We start from the raw sequence: 20,620 nt of genomic DNA on the forward strand, positions 1-20,620 counted from the left end.
TTCTGTGTGGCCTTCCCTGCCCTGCCTTTTCTCCAATACTATTGTGATGAACAACTTGGTCTTCTCCTCTAACTGAATTGGTTAGTGAGCCCTCTATACTCCCTTAGGGAAGTACCTCTTACACTTTGGTCAGATCCGAATCACCTGGACACATAGCTTGCTGAGCCTTTCCCCAGTGTTTCTAATTCAGTCCATCTGGAACAGGGACCCAACAGTCTGTAGTTCCAACAAATTCCCAGGTGATACCGATGCTGGTTGTTCACTCTTAGAATAGTTTTTCTGGCAGTACATATACCTTCATGATGGTATTTCTTATGTTCTGCTTTTCATTATTTTTTTTTTTGAGACAGGATCTTGCTCTGTCATCCAAGCTGAAGTGCAGTAGCGTGATCACAGTTCACTGCAGCCTCCTGGGCTCAAGCGATCCTCCCACCTCAGCCACCTGAGTAGCTGGGACGACAGGTGCGCACCACCACACCCAGCTAATTTTTTGCATTTTTTTAGAGACAGGGTTTTGCTATGTTGCCCAAGCTGGTTTTGAACTTGTGGGCTCAAGCAATCTGCCTACCTTGGCCTCCCAAAGTGCTGGGGTTATAAGCATAAGCAACTGCTCCCGGCCCGTTATTATTTTTATAGCAAAGACTTAGGTCAGTACTGTCCAATAGAAATATACAAGCCACATATATAATTTTAATTTGTATAGCAACCACATGAATTAAAGTGGAAAATTAATAATTAGCCAAATATATCAAAAATAATTCAACATGTAATCAATACAAAAATTAATGGAATATTCTACCTTGTTTCATACTAAGTCTTTGAAACTGCATATATATTAATATTTTATACTTAACAGTACACAACTACATTTAGAGTGCTTAATAGCCAAATGTGGCTAGCGTCTACCATATTGGGCAAGGCAGATTTAAATAATGCTTACTGTGTACCAGACAGTGGTACAGACTCCTTACATGTTAACTCCTTTAGTCTTCACAATAATCCAATGAGGTGGCTACTGTTATAATTCTCATTTTACTGGTGAGGAAACAGGCACAAAGAGCTTAAATAACTTGTCCCAGGCCACTGAGCTAGAAATTGGGAGAGAGAAGTTTGAACCTTGGCAGTCTGGCCTCAGGGTCAGCCACTTTACCACAAGCCTTTCCTGCTCAACTACAACTCCCTGAACAGTAGGAAGGAAACATTATTTCTTTGTGTGTCCCATAGCATAGGCAATGCTTAGCTCAGACAGGACAGCCAGTAAGTGTGTGCTGGATGAATTAAATGAGTGAGAAGAAGGTGAAGCACTGACAAGGGATTTGTCAAACATGTTCTTCCAACAGGATTAAGTGCCTCCAACCATCACTGTATATGACTGAGAGGAAATATTTTAAAATTAAATTTGAAATCGCCTAGTCATAATGAGCTTCCAGGATAATGGAAGGATGTGAGAAAATACATAATGACAAGAATAAAAGGCTTATATACCATCTATTAGAGTGGCAGTCATGATTAGAGTGACCAGAACCTGGAAGGAGTACATGAAGGAAGCCTACCTGAAAGGGGTAAATCCTTAAAGGGATGTTAAATTGGATGAAAGGAATACTGTGGAGAAAGACATGGGAAAGGATTGACAAGAAGGAAGAATTGTCTCCCTCATGATGAACATTAATTGAAATATCATCTGTGGCAGACCTGGTTCCCAGGAAGCAGATTAGGACCTGGAAATCTGCATACAGGAGGTTTTCCAGAAGTACTGCCAGAATCAACACCTTCAGGAAAGTAAGAGAAGCCGGATCAGGCAGGGGGGGATGTTGGGCTGCAACACAGTCACGCCAAGTCCTTACCCAACCCTACGGAGAACTCCAGAGCTGGGATGGCTCTTCATAGTCTTCCCAAATTGAAGCAAGGCAGCTCTTTTAAGGCAGCTCCATTCCTTTTACAGGAGCCAGTCATTGGATACTGGTTTCCCAGGAAAGGCGTGTAACCTTGAGCAAGGCAGCTTTCTTAATCTGAGGGCAATAGCTGAAGAGAAGTTCAGCTGTGTGCTATTATCTGGCACCCCTCCTAGCAGCTCCGGAATGAGAACCTCATTGTTGTGGGTTGGGGAAGGAATCTGGGTAGTGGACTACAGCATCCACTACATCAACCCGATGCAAAATCTAAAAGAACCAAAAAGAGGACATCATGATAAATGGAAAGAGCTAGACAGAATCCCAACCCTGCCAGCTTATATGGGAAATAGATGCAAGGCCATAAAGCTAGTGAAGATTTATACCTAGTTTTCTGTAATTCTGGCGTTTATTTTCTCTCCATACCTCCTCAGGAAAGAGAAAAGGGAGGGCACAGGAAATACACATAGGGTGGTATTTATATTTATGCGTACCTGGGTTTGTTAAGAGCTATGGTTGGGGTGAGGGAGGATCAGCTAAGCAAATCTCAGAGGCAAGGAGCCACTTTCTCCTACTCCCCCTCTCTAGGACATAGGGGCAGCTACCCTTCTGTTACTGAGGAAGGTGTTTCTACAAGAGACAACATCCCCAAGTTGGGTTGTGGTGCTCTGTCTCCCCACTTCCAAGCTTAGCCTGGAGATAAGAGCCTTTCAGGGGATGCACTTAAGCTTTCATCTTGGTCTTATTTTCTTGGGCTCAACTCAGAGTCAGGGTTTGAACTATATCCCCGGCTGGAATTGGGGCCAGACCAAAATGGAACAGCCCTAGAGAGCCTGCCTCTCCAGGGTCATCTGTTTGTCATCTCCAAGGTCTGGTGAAGCTAGGAGCCCTTTAATCAGGTGATGAGCTCACCAGGAGCAGAAGTAATCAGGAATAACTACTAAAGAAGTTTGCAGCTGGCAGAGTCTGCAGCTGAGAATAGAAAGAGGGAGACAGAGAAGGGGGGGAGTACGAAAAAAACAGTAATAGACTTAGTTGTGCATCTTGGCTCCACCTTGAATGTGTGACCTTGGATAAATCTTTTAACCTCTCTGAACTTTAGTTTTAGGGAATGAAACACACCTTACAAAAGCTGCTTAAGTATCAAATCAGTTTTTGGGAGTAAAGTTATTTGCAGATGTGGTAGGTGCTTAATAAATGTGTGTTCCTCTTCTGAGCATAACACAGGGTAAAGTGTTTATGCCTATGGATAAACTTTACAAAATTTGCCAGAATTTTCCCTACCAGTATGCATCTTATTGCCCATGGTGGGGAATGAGATAGTAGCAGCTGAGATCCATGGCTAAGATCAGGATACTAGTTTATCTGGGATACACAAAGCCACACTCAGCCCTCAATAAATGTTTGTTGAATATGTACATAAGGACATGAACAAATGGTGGAGTGGTGATAAGAGAACTCAGCTTTCCCTTCTTCCAGGAAGCCTTCCCAGGTTCCTCCAGCTTTCTTGGGTTCCGTGACAAGCTTCTACATGTGCAATATGCTCCACCCAATGTGCTTCTGAATTATAGGCCATCTTCCATTATTCTCTCCTTGTTCTTTGTATGTTGAGCTTGTCTCCTTGGCTTGACATGGACAAATGGTGTTATTAGTTTTTCTACCAGAAAGCCACAGTGAATCATTCAGGTATGCAAATCCACAGATTTGTAGCCCAAAAGAGAATAATAAAAAGGTGGAGGGTGAGTACCCTTATAATCACATAGGACATGGGTTAAGATTTGTCCTTTTCTACCTCATAGGGTTTTGTGAAGATTAAGATGATACAGGGAAATTGATTAGTACAGTGTTGTCATGCTGGACCCTTGCTGACTTCAGTAGTGATGGTACCATGTTCAACAGGCTGAAAAAGAGACCTGCAGCCAGCAAATGAGACATCAGGTTTATTGAGGGGACTCACATACAGAGGAGTCCAGTGGTGATGAGCTGGATAGAACTGCATCTGCTGGTAAAAAGCATGCAGTTGATATAGCATTTTCACTTAGCGCCCTCCCCCTAACAACCTCCACCTGTAAACTTTCATTTAACCCAAAACAAAGGGCTTCAGTCCCCTGTACAGCCTACATTCCATGAAATGGGCCAGAGGTTTAGATGTTTCCCATAAGTAAGGAATGAATCTCCAGATCGGCCACTTCCAGATTTCTTAGCTTGGAATTCCAAGCACACATTCTTCTTAGACCATAGTGTCATTCTCAGGATAGGCTTAAGGTAAGCCATTGCTGTCAGGTGCAGCCATACAAGTGCCTAGCACATAGTAGACACTCAATAAATAGAAATTTAACATTAATGATGGTATCAGTATTGATATTAGGGAGGGTGGTAGATAGTGGAGGAGGGAAAAGGAGAAGAAAGCTTTTTAATTCCCAAGCACGCACAGCCTGGAGGGCTGAGTTTCAGAATTCAGTTGCAAAATTCAGCTTATGCCCAAAACTCAAATTACACCTTGGGGTATGGCATCCTGCCTTGAAATGGGAAATTAGGCAGTCTCACAAGGATGCACAGCTGTGTTGCCTGAGCTGTTTTGTTCCAGGCAAACTGGAGCAGGCAGTGAACCTTTGGCAACTGAGGAGAGCAGGGCCAGACAGCTTTGCAGCCATCCAACAGAACCAAGTGAGAATACCAAGCAGCTTTGCACAGTGCTCCAGGAGAAGCCACAGGGTCTCAGGAGCAGGCAGGCTGTGTGCCAGAGGGAGCAGACCCCCTTCTTAGACATCAGCCCTTCCTCAGGTAGGCCTGCCCATCCCCTCTTCCTGGACACTTGGCCACTGTCTCTGCTAACCACTAGCCGCTGCCTCTTCTCCTTCCTCCTCAACAAGTTCTTTTGTGAGGTGAGAGAAAGTGCTGAGAGATGTCAGCATGCCTGGGAGGATGTCAGGTCAAAAGCCCCAATGTTCTTTTTAGGTAAGTGATTCTCAGGCATGATCAGGCCAGGACATTGTGTCTTTTTCCTTTTCTGGCTTTGGAGAATTTGAAGCTAAGGGTACACAGATGCTGGTGTGCTCAAGTCAGGTACTTTAGGCAGGTCCGAGGACTCTCCAAGAGGTTCCCTAGGAGTCCCAAAGGTCCTGTTATGCTCTCTGACGAGTGCACTGGACCAGACCCCAAGCCATGGGCTGCAAGCTCTGGGGATTCAGTGCACTGGGTTTATAGGAGCCAAGTGTTCCGGAGACACCACTGCAGGCCTGTCCCTTGCATCTCTAGGGAGTGCCTAGGTCCTTCATGAGGCTGTTCTATTAGCTGCCCCCCCTAACAAAAACTCCTATTTGTCCTATTTCCTGCTGCTGTCATCACAGCCTTCCAAAAGCATAAACCTTGAACCAGAAAGCAAAAGCTGAGACTTGTCTCTGTAAAATCCAAATCTTGGCAGACACTCTCACACCATCCTTTAGAACTCTGGAGAGAAATGCAGGCCAGTTTGCCTAGGTAATTAGGAATGGAGCTTACCATGGGGGGAGCAATTGTGGAACGAGAGGGTCTCTGCAGCAGATCAACAGGAGTTAGGTTCCAGCTCAGCTTTCTCCTGCCTCACTCTGGCCTGTGGGATGTGTGTGCATTTGATGCAGTTAATGTTAATCACAGAAGCAAGCAAAGTAAAAAGATAAATACATGCGCACACACACACACACACACACACACACACACCCTGAATTGGCATGTCACAGGACTGATGTTGTTTACTGCTTGCTTTCATTGACATTGTCTCCAAAGAAATAAACATCTATGATTTTGTGGTAAGCATTCAGCTGCAAATAACTCAAATGTGTGGAATTATTCTTTCATTCTCACATGGTTTCAAAAGCATTATTGTGCTCTTATGATGTATCAGATAGTGAACTAAGCTCTGAGGCTCCAGATGGCTCGGTTCAAGAACTCACAGCCCCATGGGAGGGTATAAGTTTAGTTTAGAAACTAAAACAAGAGTTATCACCTATTTAATGTGAGGCACTGTGTGGGGCTTTCCAAGCATCTTAATCACATATTCCTACCCTAAAAGCATTCTGCACATAGGCATTATTTTCCTTATCATACAGCTGAGAAAAACGAAGCTTAACTAATTTGCCTGAAGTCTACAACTAGAAAATTACAAAGCCAAGATTGAACCCAAATCCCACTGACCCCAAGCCCATGGCCCTCCCACTATGCCCTCTACCGAAGGTCTCTGCGGGGAAGAGTCACAATAGGAACAGGAACAGAGTGTCTGGGAGCACTGGGCAGGGAGCCACCATTTCTACCTGGGGAGTTGAGGGACCTTGACCTTGCCAAGACAAAGAGACAGTCAAGTTGGGTTTTGGAGATGAATACATCATCACCGAGCAGGAAGGGAGTATGGGCAGAAATTGTGAACGAGACTGGACGTATCCGTGTCCAGCATCGTATGTGGCTTCCACATTTAAGCAACAGGGTAATCTAGCCCCATGGTACTGACAAATAAGCTTTGATTTTCATTCAGCCTGCTTGGTCAAGAAAGTAGTGGCTGTTTATATTACATGGGTGGTGTTTACCCTGACTTCGCAGTTGGAATTTGAACAGGTTAAAAACTGTATGTTCAGGTTGTTGTCTCTCTGACCATTTCACCTAACTCCATACTTTGAATTAGAATGTTTAAAAAGAATCAGGAAATATAGACAGATAAAGCAAGTCTTAGAATTTTCCCTCCTCTCTCTAAGTGGACTCCAAAGCACATCAGTAGATAAATTTGATTAGAATCTATCAACTAGGCTAAAAGAGATCCAAGGATCCAGAAGCTGGCATTAAGGCAGGGAGCATCTCAGCAACCATACCCTTACTTTGCCACCTGCATGCCCGCATCTGTGGGTACATGATCTCACACCAGGGTGCTGGGAAAGATGCCTACAAGCCTCCCTTCAGTTATGTCCCCTTCTAGAGCCCACCCCACGGGGTAGCCTTCACATTGCATTGTCCCTGCTGTCTGCCATCCATGCACCATTTTAAAAATATATTTTTAAAATTTAGAAGTTTTAACTATACAGAAAAGTTGCAACAGTAGTGCAGAGTTCCTAGATGCCTTGTTTCTACTTTCCTCTGTGATTAGCATCTTATATTACTGTAGTGCATTTGTCACAGTTAGTAATATGGATACATTATTATTAACTGAAGTAGCACTTTGTTCAGACTCCCTTTTTTTTTTTTTTTTTTTTTTTTTTTTTTTTTTTTTTTTTTTTTTTTTGCCTAATGTCCTTTTTCTCTTCCAGGATGTCATCTGGGATACCACATTACATTTAGTCTTCGTGTCCCCTTACACTCCCCTTGGCTGTGACAGCTGCTCAGACCTTCTTTGCTTCTGACCCTTTGCAGTTTTGAGTACTGGTCAGCTATTTTATAGACTATCCCTCAATTGGGATTTGTCTGATGTTTTTCTAATAACTATACTGGGATTATAGGTTTGGGAGGGGAAAACTACAGAGATAAAGCACCTCTTTCATATCAAGGGTACATATTGTCATCATGACATTATCACTGTGGATGCTGGCCTTGACCACCTGGCTGAGGTCGTGTTTCTCTGGTTCTCTACTGTAAAGCAGGGAACAGTTTTTATGAGCTTCTTCCTTTTAGTTTGGGAGGGTACAAGGCAGTCTGGACTGATGCATTTGTGTTCTTTCCCATGATGTCAGAGAGATGTTCCATGAATATTAATGATCTTTTTATTTTATTAGAGGCTGAGTTGACCTTTTCATCCATCTAATTTGACTCTCATTTTTGTTTATTTGAGGCAAGTCTTTGAGAGAACACTTTTCGTATGTGAGTTTATGCTCCTGTCACCGCAAATTGTATTTCCTTCTATACTATTAGCTCCTTAAAGGAAATGGCTATGTCCTCAATATGCAGACACCATATAACAGCCTCCAGCTTTATTCCATCTGTTTCCCCAGCCCATAGTGTGTGTGTGTGTGCCAGGAAGCTTCATGGCCCTCCTAGTATGCATTTGTTCCTTATTTCCCTGAGGGAACCTGTGGCTGTTGATCAGAGAAATCATGATGCTGTAGAAAGAGCCTGGCATTGAGATGTTTCCCTTCTCTGAGTCTGGTCAGGAAAGGAGGACAGTAAGGAAACCCAAGTTAAAATCAGCCTGTTGAGCTCCAGCACTTAAAAGCCCTTGATGTCTCAATCCAGAGTGGTCACTGAAAGAGCTTTGATTTCACTTCTACATGGATGGTATTCCAGTTACTGCTGCTGCCTGACAAACCACTGCAAAACATAGTGGCTTAGATCAATAACAATCATTCATTTTGCTCATAAGTCTGTAGCTGGGGAGGAGTCACTTGTCTCTGCTCTCCCCAGACTCAGCTGCATGGGCTGAGTCTAAGTCAGCTTGATGGGCTGGAAGGTCCACTTTCAAGATAGCTCATTCACATGGCCAACAGGGTTGTATTGCTATCATCTGGAAGTTAGGCTGAGGCTGAAGGCCGTGAACCTCGGTTCCTTTCCACATGGGCCCCTCTCTGGGCTGCTCAGACTTCCTCGCAGCATGGCAGCTGGCTCCCAAGAGTAAGCACCACAAGAAAACCAAGAAGTAGCCATACCACCTTTTATGATCTGACCTTAGAAGTCAGGTAGCAGCACTGCAGCCAGTCACAAACCCACAGAAAAAAAAAAAAAAAAAAAACCCACCCAGATTTAAGGGAAGGAACATAGACCTTACCTGTCAACAGGAGAGCCAAAGTCACATTTAGGAAGAGTAAGCAGATTGGAATGTACTGTGGTGGTCATTTTTGGAAAACACCAGCTGCCACAGATGGCTAGTAAGTGATTTAGGAGGGTTTCTTATTCTTCAGCGAATATGTCTTGTAGCCTAGGTGCTGGACTAGATATGGGCATATAACATGGAATCAGACATGGTCCCAGCCCTGGCAGCTTCCACTTCAGACAGGGAAACAGACAAGACACTGGCCATTTCCATTCAGAGAGGTGAGAGCTGGAGTAGAGATAAGCTTATAGGTTATAAGCACACAAGGAGGGATTCCTAACAACAGTTTCAAGGCCCAGGAAGAATTCTCAGACAAGTTCTAGGTGAGAAATGTTTGTACCAAGTTGAATCAAATGACTGAGGCAAAAAGGCTAAAGCTGAAGATTAAAGGCAGCATAGTTGCCCCCAAGTGTTGCTGCATTTGGGGAAAGATTTGTTTTTTTGTCATGGTCATCACAGCTGTTACTATTATTATCTTCATCAAGCATTCCTCTACTCATGTAGGACATTTTCCTGGATCAAAAATTTCTCAGTTTCCAGGATTTCTTGGACAGTCAGGATCAGAGAAACCTGGGTTTAAATCCTGGTACTGCTACATGGTGGTCATTTTGACCTCAGACAAATGACTTTAACCATATGTGAATGTGGAGATGACGGGGGACTTGAGCTGAAAATTTGTCATTCTTCCCTGTTTCTTACCCCTGGGAAAAGGCCTATGCTTACTCTGTGTGGGTGTGTGTTCACGTGTGTTTGTTCGTATGTTTTTTAGGAGACCATGATCTGTCAGCCCCCTAGAGCTTCAGCTCAAGGTGAATTCATGTTGGCTGAAGGCCATAGGTGTGTCTGGGGCACACAAGCCCTGTCTCACATGACTTTCTTGCTGGAATGTATTCAAGAGATTGTACTCTGGGAAGCAGTTTCCCAAAGTACAAGTCATGGACCTCATCAGTCTAGCTGTTGAACCAGTAATCTCAGAGATGTCTGTAATCTACCAAACAATGGTCCCAGTTAGCTCTAAGCAGAACTTTCTGTCCTTCAGCCTTGTTATCTGAGGCATGTTCCCAGCAGGATTTTATAGTAGGGAACATTTTAAATGTGGCAACCTGTAGTGAGGGAAGCAGAAAAGATTTGCACTCAAAACTCCTTGGTTTCATAAAGAAGTGAAGTCACAGGCATGGATTGCCTCTTAAGATCAATCACCCCTCTCACCCTGAAGTCAGTGATACATATTTATTTTTGGTTAAGGGAAACCATGCTCCAAGGAATTAGAAGTTTATATTTGATCTTTAATAAAAGGAATCATTGGAGTTCAGAGATGGACCATACTAGAACACTGGAACCACAGTGAGTATAAAAAGAACACTGGCCAGGCACAGTGGCTCACGCCTGTAATCCCAAAATTCTGAGAGGCCAAGGCAGGCAGATTGCTTGAACCCAGGAGGTGGAGACCAGCAACATGGCAAGACCCCATTTCAAAAATTAGCTGGGCACAGTGGCGTGTGCCTGTAGTCCCAGCTACTCAGGAGGCTGAGGTGGGAGGATCACTTGAGCCCAGGAAGTCAAGGCTGCAGTGAGCTGTGATCACGCCACTGCACTCTAGCCTGGGTCACAGAGTGAGACCTTGTCTCAAAAAAAAAAAAAAAAAAATTTAGATAGATAGATAGATAGATAGATAGATTAGATACAGTATGAGTTTGGCACCTTAATGGGATTGGCAGGCAATGAGTTGGCCTGAGTCCCTCCCTGTCCCTAACCCTGTGTGTAGCTGTGTGGCCAGGGTAAATCATTTCACTTTGCTGGGCCTCAGCTTTCTCATCTGTAAAGTGGAGGAGCTGATACCAGAGTCCCAACATCCCTTCCAATTAAAGCACAATAATCTTGAAATTAGAAAAGCCCATTTCCTGGCAAGGTTGTGTGCTGTTGCTCATGCAGAAAACAAACTCCCTGATGGTCAGACTTAGTGTGCTTAGATGCTCTTTTCTTTTGTTGTTGAAACATCAATTGCAGAAGCTAAATTCCCAAGTGTTCCAGTTACCTATTGATAATAGAAACCAAAACAGTGGCTTAAAGCAGTAACAATCATTTATTTTGTTCAAAAATCTTAGGGTTGACCAGGCTCAGCTAGGCAGCTCTCATTTGGGATCTCTTGGGTGATTGCAGTCCGGCAATGGCCAGGGTCATCTTGCAGGCTCTTCACTTTCATGTCCGGTGCCTGGCTGGGGCTGGGACAGCTGGGTCTCCTCAGGCGTTCCTGTTACTCTCTGCAAGGTCTCTTTATGTGGCCACCTCGAGGGAACTGGAGTTCTTACGGGGGGCCAAAGCCCCCAAGAGAAACCTGTAAAAGCTGCATGAGCTTTTTGGCTGTAGCCTCAGAAGGGATGTAGGGTGTCACTTCTGCATCATTGTATTCATCAAGGCAGTAACAAAGGCCTACCTAGGTTCAAAGGGAGGGGAAACAGACTCTACCTCTTGGTGGGAAGAATGTCAGAGAACTTGTAGACACAATTTAAAATCACACCAAGAGTCCAGGATGGTTCAGAAGACTTCTCAGACTGCTATGATTCGCTGTTAAAAGGGTTTAAAACAGCAATGCACAAAATATCTTGCGGTAGAAAACCTAGTTTAATGGGGAAGGAAGATCTACTTAGAAGAAACTTAAAATTATGAAAAAAAGATAAAATTCTATTTTTATGAATTTTCTGTGTAACAAATATGCCTTGTGTGTATATAAGCAATTTTAAGAGAAAGTGTGTATGTATATGTGTGTATATATAATTTTTGTTATATATATATATACACACACACATATATAATTTTGTGGTTTTTATATACATAATTTTTATTCTACCAAACAATGGAGTGTATGAGATGTTAGGATTGGGGAAGAGGAGAGAATTAAATCAGAGAGAATTAAATCAGGGGCTTCCAGTCCTTTTATTGTACTACTACAAGCTCCCCCAGTTACTTGCAAAATGAATTTAATTTACTGGGTTGTTAAAAGAACACCAAATATGTCATACAGAGCCCTGGAATAGAGATAGAAAAAAAACAAGACAGAAGAAAAGTCAAGAGACCAACAATAGAGAATCAGTTCTCCAAAGATGTGAATCATTGCTTTCGAATGGCAGAGCCCCCTGGGGAGATGGGTAGAGCAGAACAATAAATGAAAGTAGTCGAGAGCGTAGACTCTGCAGCCAAGCTGCCTAGGAACAAATTGCAGCTTGCCATTCCCCAGCTATATGACCATGGGCAAGTTCCTGTACCTCTCTGTGCTTCTTTTCCTCAATTGCAACAGGGAGCTAATAATACTACCTGCTTCATGAGGTTGCTGTGAGAATTAAATATGTCAGTACAGGCTTAGCCCTTTGAGCAGTGTATAGTACATATTAGCCATTTCTCTTTTCATCAATTCCCTTGTTGCCTTTGCCAGATGCAAATGTCATGCCCAATAGGACTGCAGGCAGCCAACCAAATAAACAGAAGGAGGAGGACCTTTCCTTCCCTTGGGTCCTGAGCTCACGTATGCATTGGAATTTTCAGTAGGAGGAGACCTTCTTGTGATGTCTGGACACCCATCAATATGTAGATTCCACCCCACAACAATTGTCCATATTCAGACACGTTTTAAAAATCGGTTCCACATTTCAAGCATGTGAAGCTAGGTTTTAGCTTTAGTCTCTACTACATATTTGGAATTAAAGCCTCTAGAGTCCATTATGCAAATCCATGCAAATAATATGCAAAGAGGCAGTAGCCTCAGATTGTGGGGAGGGGGAGTGTGTAGTCCAGCACAAAGGGCCTTGAATGAAAATTTGCATGTGTTAGGGAAGCCCTGGGTTGAAGGCCTTAGATGTTTATTGTGACAGTGTGCATAGCATTCAGTTGTTAACCTTTTGTGCCAAAGAAGAGAGGTAAATGCTTGTCTGATTTCCATATTGAAGGTGACAGTAGAGGTTGGAGGTGGTATTTGGCTAGCACAACATTGTAGGGATTTTTATTATACAAATGAAAAGTTGCTTTGAAATAATGGCCGTGGTCCAGGCTGTGTCCCCAACCAGCAATGTGTTCTTGGACAAGTCACTTCCCTCCTTCTGTTGCCCACTCTGTGAAATGAGGGGATTGGATTAGGTGAAATGCCAGATCCCCTCTCACTGTAACATGTAAACATCATCCTCCAGGTAAAAATCCCTTGGCACCCACGGTGGCAGTATCCGTTCATTGTGCCAAAGATGATGTACTCTAAAGTCCAAAGAAGAAAGGGCTAAGAGGTAACTCTACAGTTCTAGAGAGAACAATAACTTCAGGGGATGCTGATAGCTGAGTGGGGGAAATAGGCAGCAGCAACAAGGACAAACATATTTACTTAGGCTGTGTATCTTAGAGCACCAAGGATTCCAGTCAAAGGCTTCCCAGCTAGGAGGATGTTAGTTCCTGGAATGCCAGTGATGGGAAAGTCAGGGGAATTTTTTTCCCTGAGTGTTTTAAAGATCAGTCTGTATTAACCCCTCTCTCTGCCTCTGGAGTGCCGCAAAAGTTCTCCTAGAGGCCATGGTGGCTCCTCTCCCACCTGAGGGCCTGTCCCTGGGGTCAGCCAATGTTGCTTCCAAAAGACTGCTGTGTCCTTGGTCTCCGGTCTTTTATTGTATCTGACACATCTGGTGCCTGGCCCCAGAGATTCCCCGGGCCCTTAACTCCAGCTGTTGCAGCAAACACCAGCTGGGTGCAGGCAGAACCTGACAGCCCTATGGCCCAGAGCTTCTCTGATCCAGCTAATGGAGACCTGGCGTCAGTCAGGAAGTGCAGTGATGAGCATCCCAGGAGCAGCCCTTGATCAGTGAATATGGGAGCCTCTGGGTGAGTGTTCTTTTCAGGCAGACAATTTGAGATGCAGCCTACTCAGCTCCACTGACGTCCCCTGTGAGTTTGAGGTGCCCACCTGGACCAGCTCATAACCTGCCCTCAGATTGGTTTTCCCTGTTTCACTAATCTCAGACCCCCACGGCTGACCCCACAGATCATTTTCCAGTATAAACTTCCTGCACAAACGCCCTGTCTCTGTCTCTCCTTTTTCAGAGGATCTCTAACATAAGGCATGTATATTAGTTTGCTAGGGCTTCCATAACACAATACCACAGACAGAAATGTATTTCCTCACATTTGAGGAGGATGGAAGTCTAAACTCAAGGCGCCAATAGGGTTGGAGTCCCCCGAGGTCTCTCTCCTTGGCTTGCAGATGGCGTCCTCTAGCTGCCGTGTCCTCACATGGTCATCCCTCTGTGCACACGTGCTCCAGATGTCTGTGTGTCCTAATCTCCTCTTCTTAAGAAGGACACCAGTCAGATCGAATTAGGGCCCACTCTATTGGCCTCATTTTACTTTAATTACCTCTTTGAAAGCCCTATCTCCAAATATAGTCACATTCTGAGGTACTGGGAATTAGGGATTCAACATAGGGATTTTGGGGGTGCATAAGTCAGTCCTTAACAACACTTAACACTTGTGAGCTAAACAGACACTTGAAAGGGAATGTCCATCAAAACATGGAGGTCACCACCACTAGCCCTAGGAATAGATTGTCTCTCTGGTGTTAAGCCGTGGGCAGGATAGGGGCGCCAGAATAACCCTGAGCAGGTCAGAGCATAACAGCACATTAATTCTTCTGGGATGCAATATACTGTCCTCTTGTTCCTCCTTCTGCATCGTTCCTCCTTCTGCATCATTGATAGTGGTTGACCAGGATAAGCATGCACTTTAAAGACAACCCTTGTTTCACATACTTCTGCTACTATGTGACTTTCCACATGTTGCCTAATCTCCCCAAACCTCAATTTCATGCTCCACCAAGTGGTCATATGGATTAAAGCATGAAAGCCTGGGCCAGGGCAAGTGTTCAGTAAACAGGTTTTAGGATTGACTCGAATACACAGAATGTGCTGTTGGTGTGTGGTCTAGATCAGGGGTCCCCAACCACTGGGTCGCAGACCAGTACCAGTCTGTGGCCTGTTAGGAACCAGGCTGCACCACAGGAGGTGAGAGGCCGGTGAGCCAGCATCACCACCAGAGCATCACCGCCAGAGCGTTACCGCCAGAGCTCTGCCTCCTGTCAGGTCAGCAGCACCATTAGATTCTCATAGGAGCACAAACCCTATTGTGAACTGCACATGCAAGGGATGGATCTGGTTGCGTGCTCCTGATGAGAATTGAATGCCTGCTGATCTGAGGTGGAAGAGTTTCATCCCAAAACCATACCCCGCCCCCCCACCAACTCCAGTCCATGGAAAAACTGTCTTCCACAAAACCAAGTGGAAGACAATTTGTCCCTGGTGCCAAAAAGGTTGGGGACCGCTAGTCTAGATCATGAATGAAAGTTTAGAAAAAAATAGATTGTTTAGGGCAAATTTTTGGTCCTAGAGTTGGTGGGTGCTACAGCCTCAGTGCAATCTAAAGTCCCCCGCAGCCTCCCACTCCCCACCAATTTAGAAGTGCAGGGTGAGGACACAGGCCCATGCCAAGGCTCCACCACACACCAAATGGTGATCCTGGGCCTTGTGTCAAAGGCATGCCTGGAGATCTCCTCCCCATCTCTGCTTCTCGCCAGGGCCCTGCCTTCTCCATCAGACACCTGGGAATCACAGCTGGGGCCCCTGCTTTGGCCGTTTGTCCTGCTGGAATCTGATGGAGGAAAGACGCTCTGAGAGAGTAATTAGACGCAGACAGAGATCTCTCTCCATAGTCAGGGGAGCCTAGCAGGGGCTGAAGGAACTGCCTGAGGATGACAAAGAAGGGGATCCATGAACAAGGAGGTGCTAACAGGATAAGGAGATGCTAACAGGTCAGAATCAGGCCTCAGAGGACTGTTGGCCCTTCCTCAGCCGTAGAGACAGTAGAGCCGTAGAGACAGGCTCTTCCCAACCCATGTGTTGTCAACGGCTCCTACATGTCATGCTTGCATGAGGTACCACTTTTAAAAATAGGCACATGCTATTGTGATTGATAAAATCCACACATAACTAGAAATGTTTTTAAACATATACGTTTTTGTCCTTGTGCATTTTCTTGAACTGCAAGTATGCACATTGGCTATCATACAAAATCCCTTTTTTTTTTTTTTTTAATGTTCAAAAGGGCTCCTTCTACTCAAAAAGGCTGGATATCACCAATGACAATTTTTCAGAGTTCAGCCACATGAATGCCATAGGAAAAGCAGTTAATAACAACCATGACACCAGCCGGCATTTGTAGAAGGCACCTTCTGTTCCAGGCTGTGCTAAGCGCTTTTATGGGCTCCAGGTCTGGTTGCTCTTCTCTAGACCCCGGTCCTCTTCTGCCTGTCACTCTTCTATGGCACTGAGACATCTTTGTCTTATTTTAGGATTGTTTGTGGATATGTGCGAGCTTATCCAGGGCCAGAGACTGCCCTGTTCGTTTTTGTGTCCCCCAGGGTCAGGGAGAGGGTTGAACCTCCATAATTGTTTGGCGAATGGTCCTGAAGGGACAGAGGTCTGTTTTCTTGTACCTTTGTGTAGTTTATAAATGGAAGATTCAGAAAAGGGCATAAGAGTTGGTACATACTGCCACCCAGGCCTTCCTCATTTGGCTTGAGGTGGCTCACACAGAGTTCACACAGGCTTCCCCACAGGCAAGCTGGCCTTGACCACTCCTGGCTGCAGAGGAAGAGGCAGATGTGGAGGCCACAAGCCTTCTACACCTCCAGCCCCAGCCTGTTCTAAAAAGTTGCCCTTGTGGGGAGGGCTGATGGCGTTTCTGAGGCATGTGGGAAAGGAGGAGCCTGGCCAGGGTAGCTGCTCTGCTTCCCCTGGTGCTGGTCTCTCTTTCCAGCAGGTACCAGGCAGCACCTACCTAATAGACCTGCCCCAGCTCCACAGACAGTTCTGGTTCAGTGTTGGGGCACTAGTGTGGGCTCAGGAATGCTCCTGACGTTTCCTGAGTTCCCAGCACTGTCCTAGGCCACAGGTAAGAAAGGCCCAGGCTGTATGCTGCTCCCCAAGTATTTTACCTCTTCTCTCTGTCTCCCTCTCAAGGTTTCCTGCTGATCTTGGCACTGACCGAAGCGCTGGCATTTGCCATCCAGGAACCATCTCCCAGGGAATCTCTTCAGGTCCTCCCTTCAGGCACTCCCCCGGGAACCATGGTGACAGCACCCCACAGCTCTACCAGACATACTTCTGTGGTGATGCTGACCCCCAATCCCGATGGACCCCCCTCACAGGCTGCAGCTCCCATGGCAACACCGACACCCCGTGCAGAGGGGCACCCTCCTACGCGCACCATCTCCACCATCGCTGCGACAGTAACCGCCCCCCATTCTGAAAGCTCCCTGTCCACAGGGCCCGCTCCAGCAGCCATGGCAACCACATCCTCCAAGCCAGAGGGCCGCCCTCGAGGGCAGGCTGCCCCCACCATCCTGCTGACAAAGCCACCGGGGGCCACCAGCCGCCCCACCACAGCGCCCCCCCGCACTACCACACGCAGGCCCCCCAGGCCCCCAGGCTCTTCCCGAAAAGGGGCTGGTAATTCATCACGCCCTGTCCCGCCTGCACCTGGTGGCCACTCCAGGAGTAAAGAAGGACAGCGAGGACGAAATCCAAGCTCCACACCTCTGGGGCAGAAGCGGCCCCTGGGGAAAATCTTTCAGATCTACAAGGGCAACTTCACAGGGTCTGTGGAACCAGAGCCCTCTACCCTCACCCCCAGGACCCCACTCTGGGGCTACTCCTCTTCACCACAGCCCCAGACAGTGGCTGCGACCACAGTGCCCAGCAATACCTCATGGGCACCCCCCACCACCTCCCTGGGGCCTGCAAAGGACAAGCCAGGCCTTCGCAGAGCAGCCCAGGGGGGTGGTTCTACCTTCACCAGCCAAGGAGGGACACCAGATGCCACAGCAGCCTCAGGTGCCCCTGTCAGTCCACAAGCTGCCCCAGTGCCTTCTCAGCGCCCCCACCGCGGTGACCCACAGGATGGCCCCAGCCATAGTGACTCTTGGCTTACTGTCACCCCTGGCACCAACAGACCTCTGTCTACCAGCTCTGGGGTCTTCACGGCTGCCACGGGGCCCACCCCAGCTGCCTTCGATACCAGTGTCTCAGCCCCTTCCCAGGGGATTCCTCAGGGAGCATCCACAACCCCACAAGCTCCAACCCATCCCTCCAGGGTCTCAGAAAGCACTATTTCTGGAGCCAAGGAGGAGACTGTGGCCACCCTCACCATGACCGACCGGGTGCCCAGTCCTCTCTCCACAGTGGTATCCACAGCCACAGGCAATTTCCTCAACCGCCTGGTCCCCGCCGGGACCTGGAAGCCTGGGACAGCAGGGAACATCTCCCATGTGGCCGAGGGGGACAAACCGCAGCACAGAGCCACCATCTGCCTGAGCAAGATGGATATCGCCTGGGTGATCCTGGCCATCAGCGTGCCCATCTCCTCCTGCTGTAAGTGCCGCCCTCTCTCACCCATCCTCTCCCTCTACCACATCACTGGCTCAACCCCAGCATTCCTTTGTCCCTGATTTGGCATCCTTGCCAAGTGGGCTACAAAAATTCCCAGAATCTCAGGAAACTAGGTATCAGGACAGGTTATCCCTGACCCTAGTCCTCAGCTCTGCCTGGCCATGGCTTGAATGCCTGCTGATCATAAAGTCACAACTCCCAGGAGCTGGGGGAGGACCTTACAGGCAGTCTAATCCAACCCTGCATTTTGCAGAAAAAAAATGCCAAGCTAGCAGTGACATGGCTCACCCAGGATCCCAGAATTAGTGAGAGGCAGGGCTGGGCTGAGAGCTTGTAGCAGCTGTCTTCCAGCCCAGTGCCCTTGTCATGACACCACTCTGCCTCAAGGTAGCCTGCCAATGCCTCTAGCAACCTGGCACCAAGACACCATAGGTCAATGTTGATGCTTCAAAATTTACAGCCTCCAACTAGCAAACCCCTCACCTTCCTCTTTATCTTCCATCCTCTTTCTTGTGTTTTCTCTCCTCCTGCCCCTCTTCTCTCCTTCTGTCTCTCTTCTCCTAAGAAAGAAAAAGAGATAAAGCTTTCATCTGGTGGGAAGTTCTATAGCTTTGGCAAAAACCTAGTTCTTGCAGCTAAATTAAGGCTTGAGAGTTACGTAAATTCTAGCAACTCTCCACCCCCACCCCACTTTATTTGTTCGTAGGTGATGTGAGCTGATTGCATTGTGGACCTTGTCTTTAGTTTTTGCCCTCCCAAGGCCACCAGCTTCTCCTTGCTGCTGCCTGGCACTCTGTGAATGAGGAGTCAGGAGGCATTCTCTCTGTATTCTCCATAAAGAATCTGATACAACCTCTCAGAACTTTAGGGATTTCATTATGTCTTCCCTCATGTACTTGAGCTTTGATTCTTATGATTCTTAGAGTTTCTCTGATAGCCTTGCAGGAATCCTCAGCCACACCCCACCCCAAATGGTTACCATCTGCCACTCCCTTACCCCTTCCAGGGATGGCCACACTGCCCCACCCTCATATCCCCGCTCCTTGGACAGCCCATTCTCCTCTGACCCTCCAGGTTGTTGCCCAGCTCTCCTGGGGGCCTAAAGTTTGCCTTCTTGTGATTCCCACTCTATGGGCCTAAGCTGTGCCATCTGAAGCCATACAACTCTAGTTTGTCTAGCAACGTCTGAAACATTTGAAACAGCTCTGAAAGGCAGCCTTCTCTTCATCCAAGCCGCTCAGCCCCGGCCCTTCAAGTCTTCTTTGTAGGGCTGCATTGCCTGGGCCTGTCTCCCATCTGCCCCCTCTGGGGTAGCTTCTGCTTTGTCTCCCAAAAGGAAGCACAGCATTCCACCTGTGTCTGGCTACGGAAGAGGGAGCCGATGGTGGACTCTTTCTTTAGTAGCACTCAGGCAGCCAGCACTGGCATCAGCTCTGCTGGTTGTATTGGCTTCAGGTCATACATAGGCTTGCCCTGATCTCAAGAGGAACAAAGCCCCAAAGGCTTCCCTCAGGGAAGGCTGCTGAGCCAGGTCTCCCAGCTTTTCCTCCTGCTCTGGGTTGTTAGTGCAGGAGGTTTATGCCTTTAATGCGAACCATGATTTCCACTTGGCCTTGTGTTGCAAGATCTTTTTATATCCGGAGTCTAGATTCTTTTCAGGAGCCGCCTCTCATAGCTTTCGGTCTCCTTCAGGTTGATGAGCAAAGTAAACTTTCCATGTCAGGGCTGGGCAAACTGCTTCTGCTGAAGGACCCAATTCAAGAAAAGTAAAAGTGTTTGCAAGTTGCATATTTCATTCTTAATGAAAACAGCTTTATTGTCTCTCATGGAAACACACATTTACACATTTATTCTTAAAACTGCAGTTGCCCACTTCTAAAACAGAAGAATGATCATGAGAAAATGTAGCACTATTAGCCAATGAATTCTTAATAATGGTTGGTCATATCTGAGAAGTAACTACAGTAGAGACAGCTTTCTAATTTTCCAATCTTTACATGTGTCTAGGATGCTCTCGTTTACAAAGTGCATTCCGTTATTTTTTTTATCATTCCATCTTAGACCAGCCAGAGACATAAAAGCAGGAACAAGCAAACACACTGCTAAACACACAGGTGCCACAGTGACTCCAGCTGTCCTCCACACCTTACAGGTAGGGAGTGAGTCACCAGGTGAAGTGATTGACCCAAGGTCCTGACCACACAGTGAGTCAGCCTAGATCTGGTAATACAAAATCTGTTTGATTCAGTGCAGGATTTCCTGTGTGCCCATTGTGTGCCAGACACTGTGCCGAGCATTAGGGAATCTGAGATATGGGCCTCCCTCTTTGAGCTGGATAGCCTGCACCCCACAGGCTACACCCACCTGGATTTTGCAATTCTAAAAGGACTCCTACTTCTCCCCCAGCCCTTCTGTTATGTATAAGCTTGAAATTAGATCAGATCTTATTGCAAAGCTGGAAAGCCCATGGGCTGCCTAAACCATGCATAAAAATGTCA

The 20,620-nt window shown here is 46.5% G+C and overlaps 1 protein-coding gene across 13 annotated transcripts in view; it reads left to right on the top strand.

Moving 5' to 3' along the window:
• The window catches only part of TMEM108 (transmembrane protein 108), a 362,632-nt gene that overhangs the window by 329,470 nt on the left and 12,542 nt on the right, over positions 1-20,620 (top strand). For 11 of the 13 annotated variants that reach the window (XM_016941951.4, XM_016941952.4, XM_054681034.2 and 8 more), the window contains one exon: positions 16,695-18,104. The exons of the other annotated variants lie outside the window; for them this stretch is intronic. In XM_016941951.4, coding sequence (XP_016797440.2) covers positions 16,695-18,104 — 1,410 coding nt within the window. The remainder of the gene's footprint in view (positions 1-16,694; positions 18,105-20,620) is intronic. 13 annotated transcript variants of the gene reach the window in all.

The sequence above is a fragment of the Pan troglodytes genome, chromosome 2 (genome assembly GCF_028858775.2).
Source record: "Pan troglodytes isolate AG18354 chromosome 2, NHGRI_mPanTro3-v2.0_pri, whole genome shotgun sequence".
Taxonomy (NCBI): domain Eukaryota; kingdom Metazoa; phylum Chordata; class Mammalia; order Primates; family Hominidae; genus Pan; species Pan troglodytes.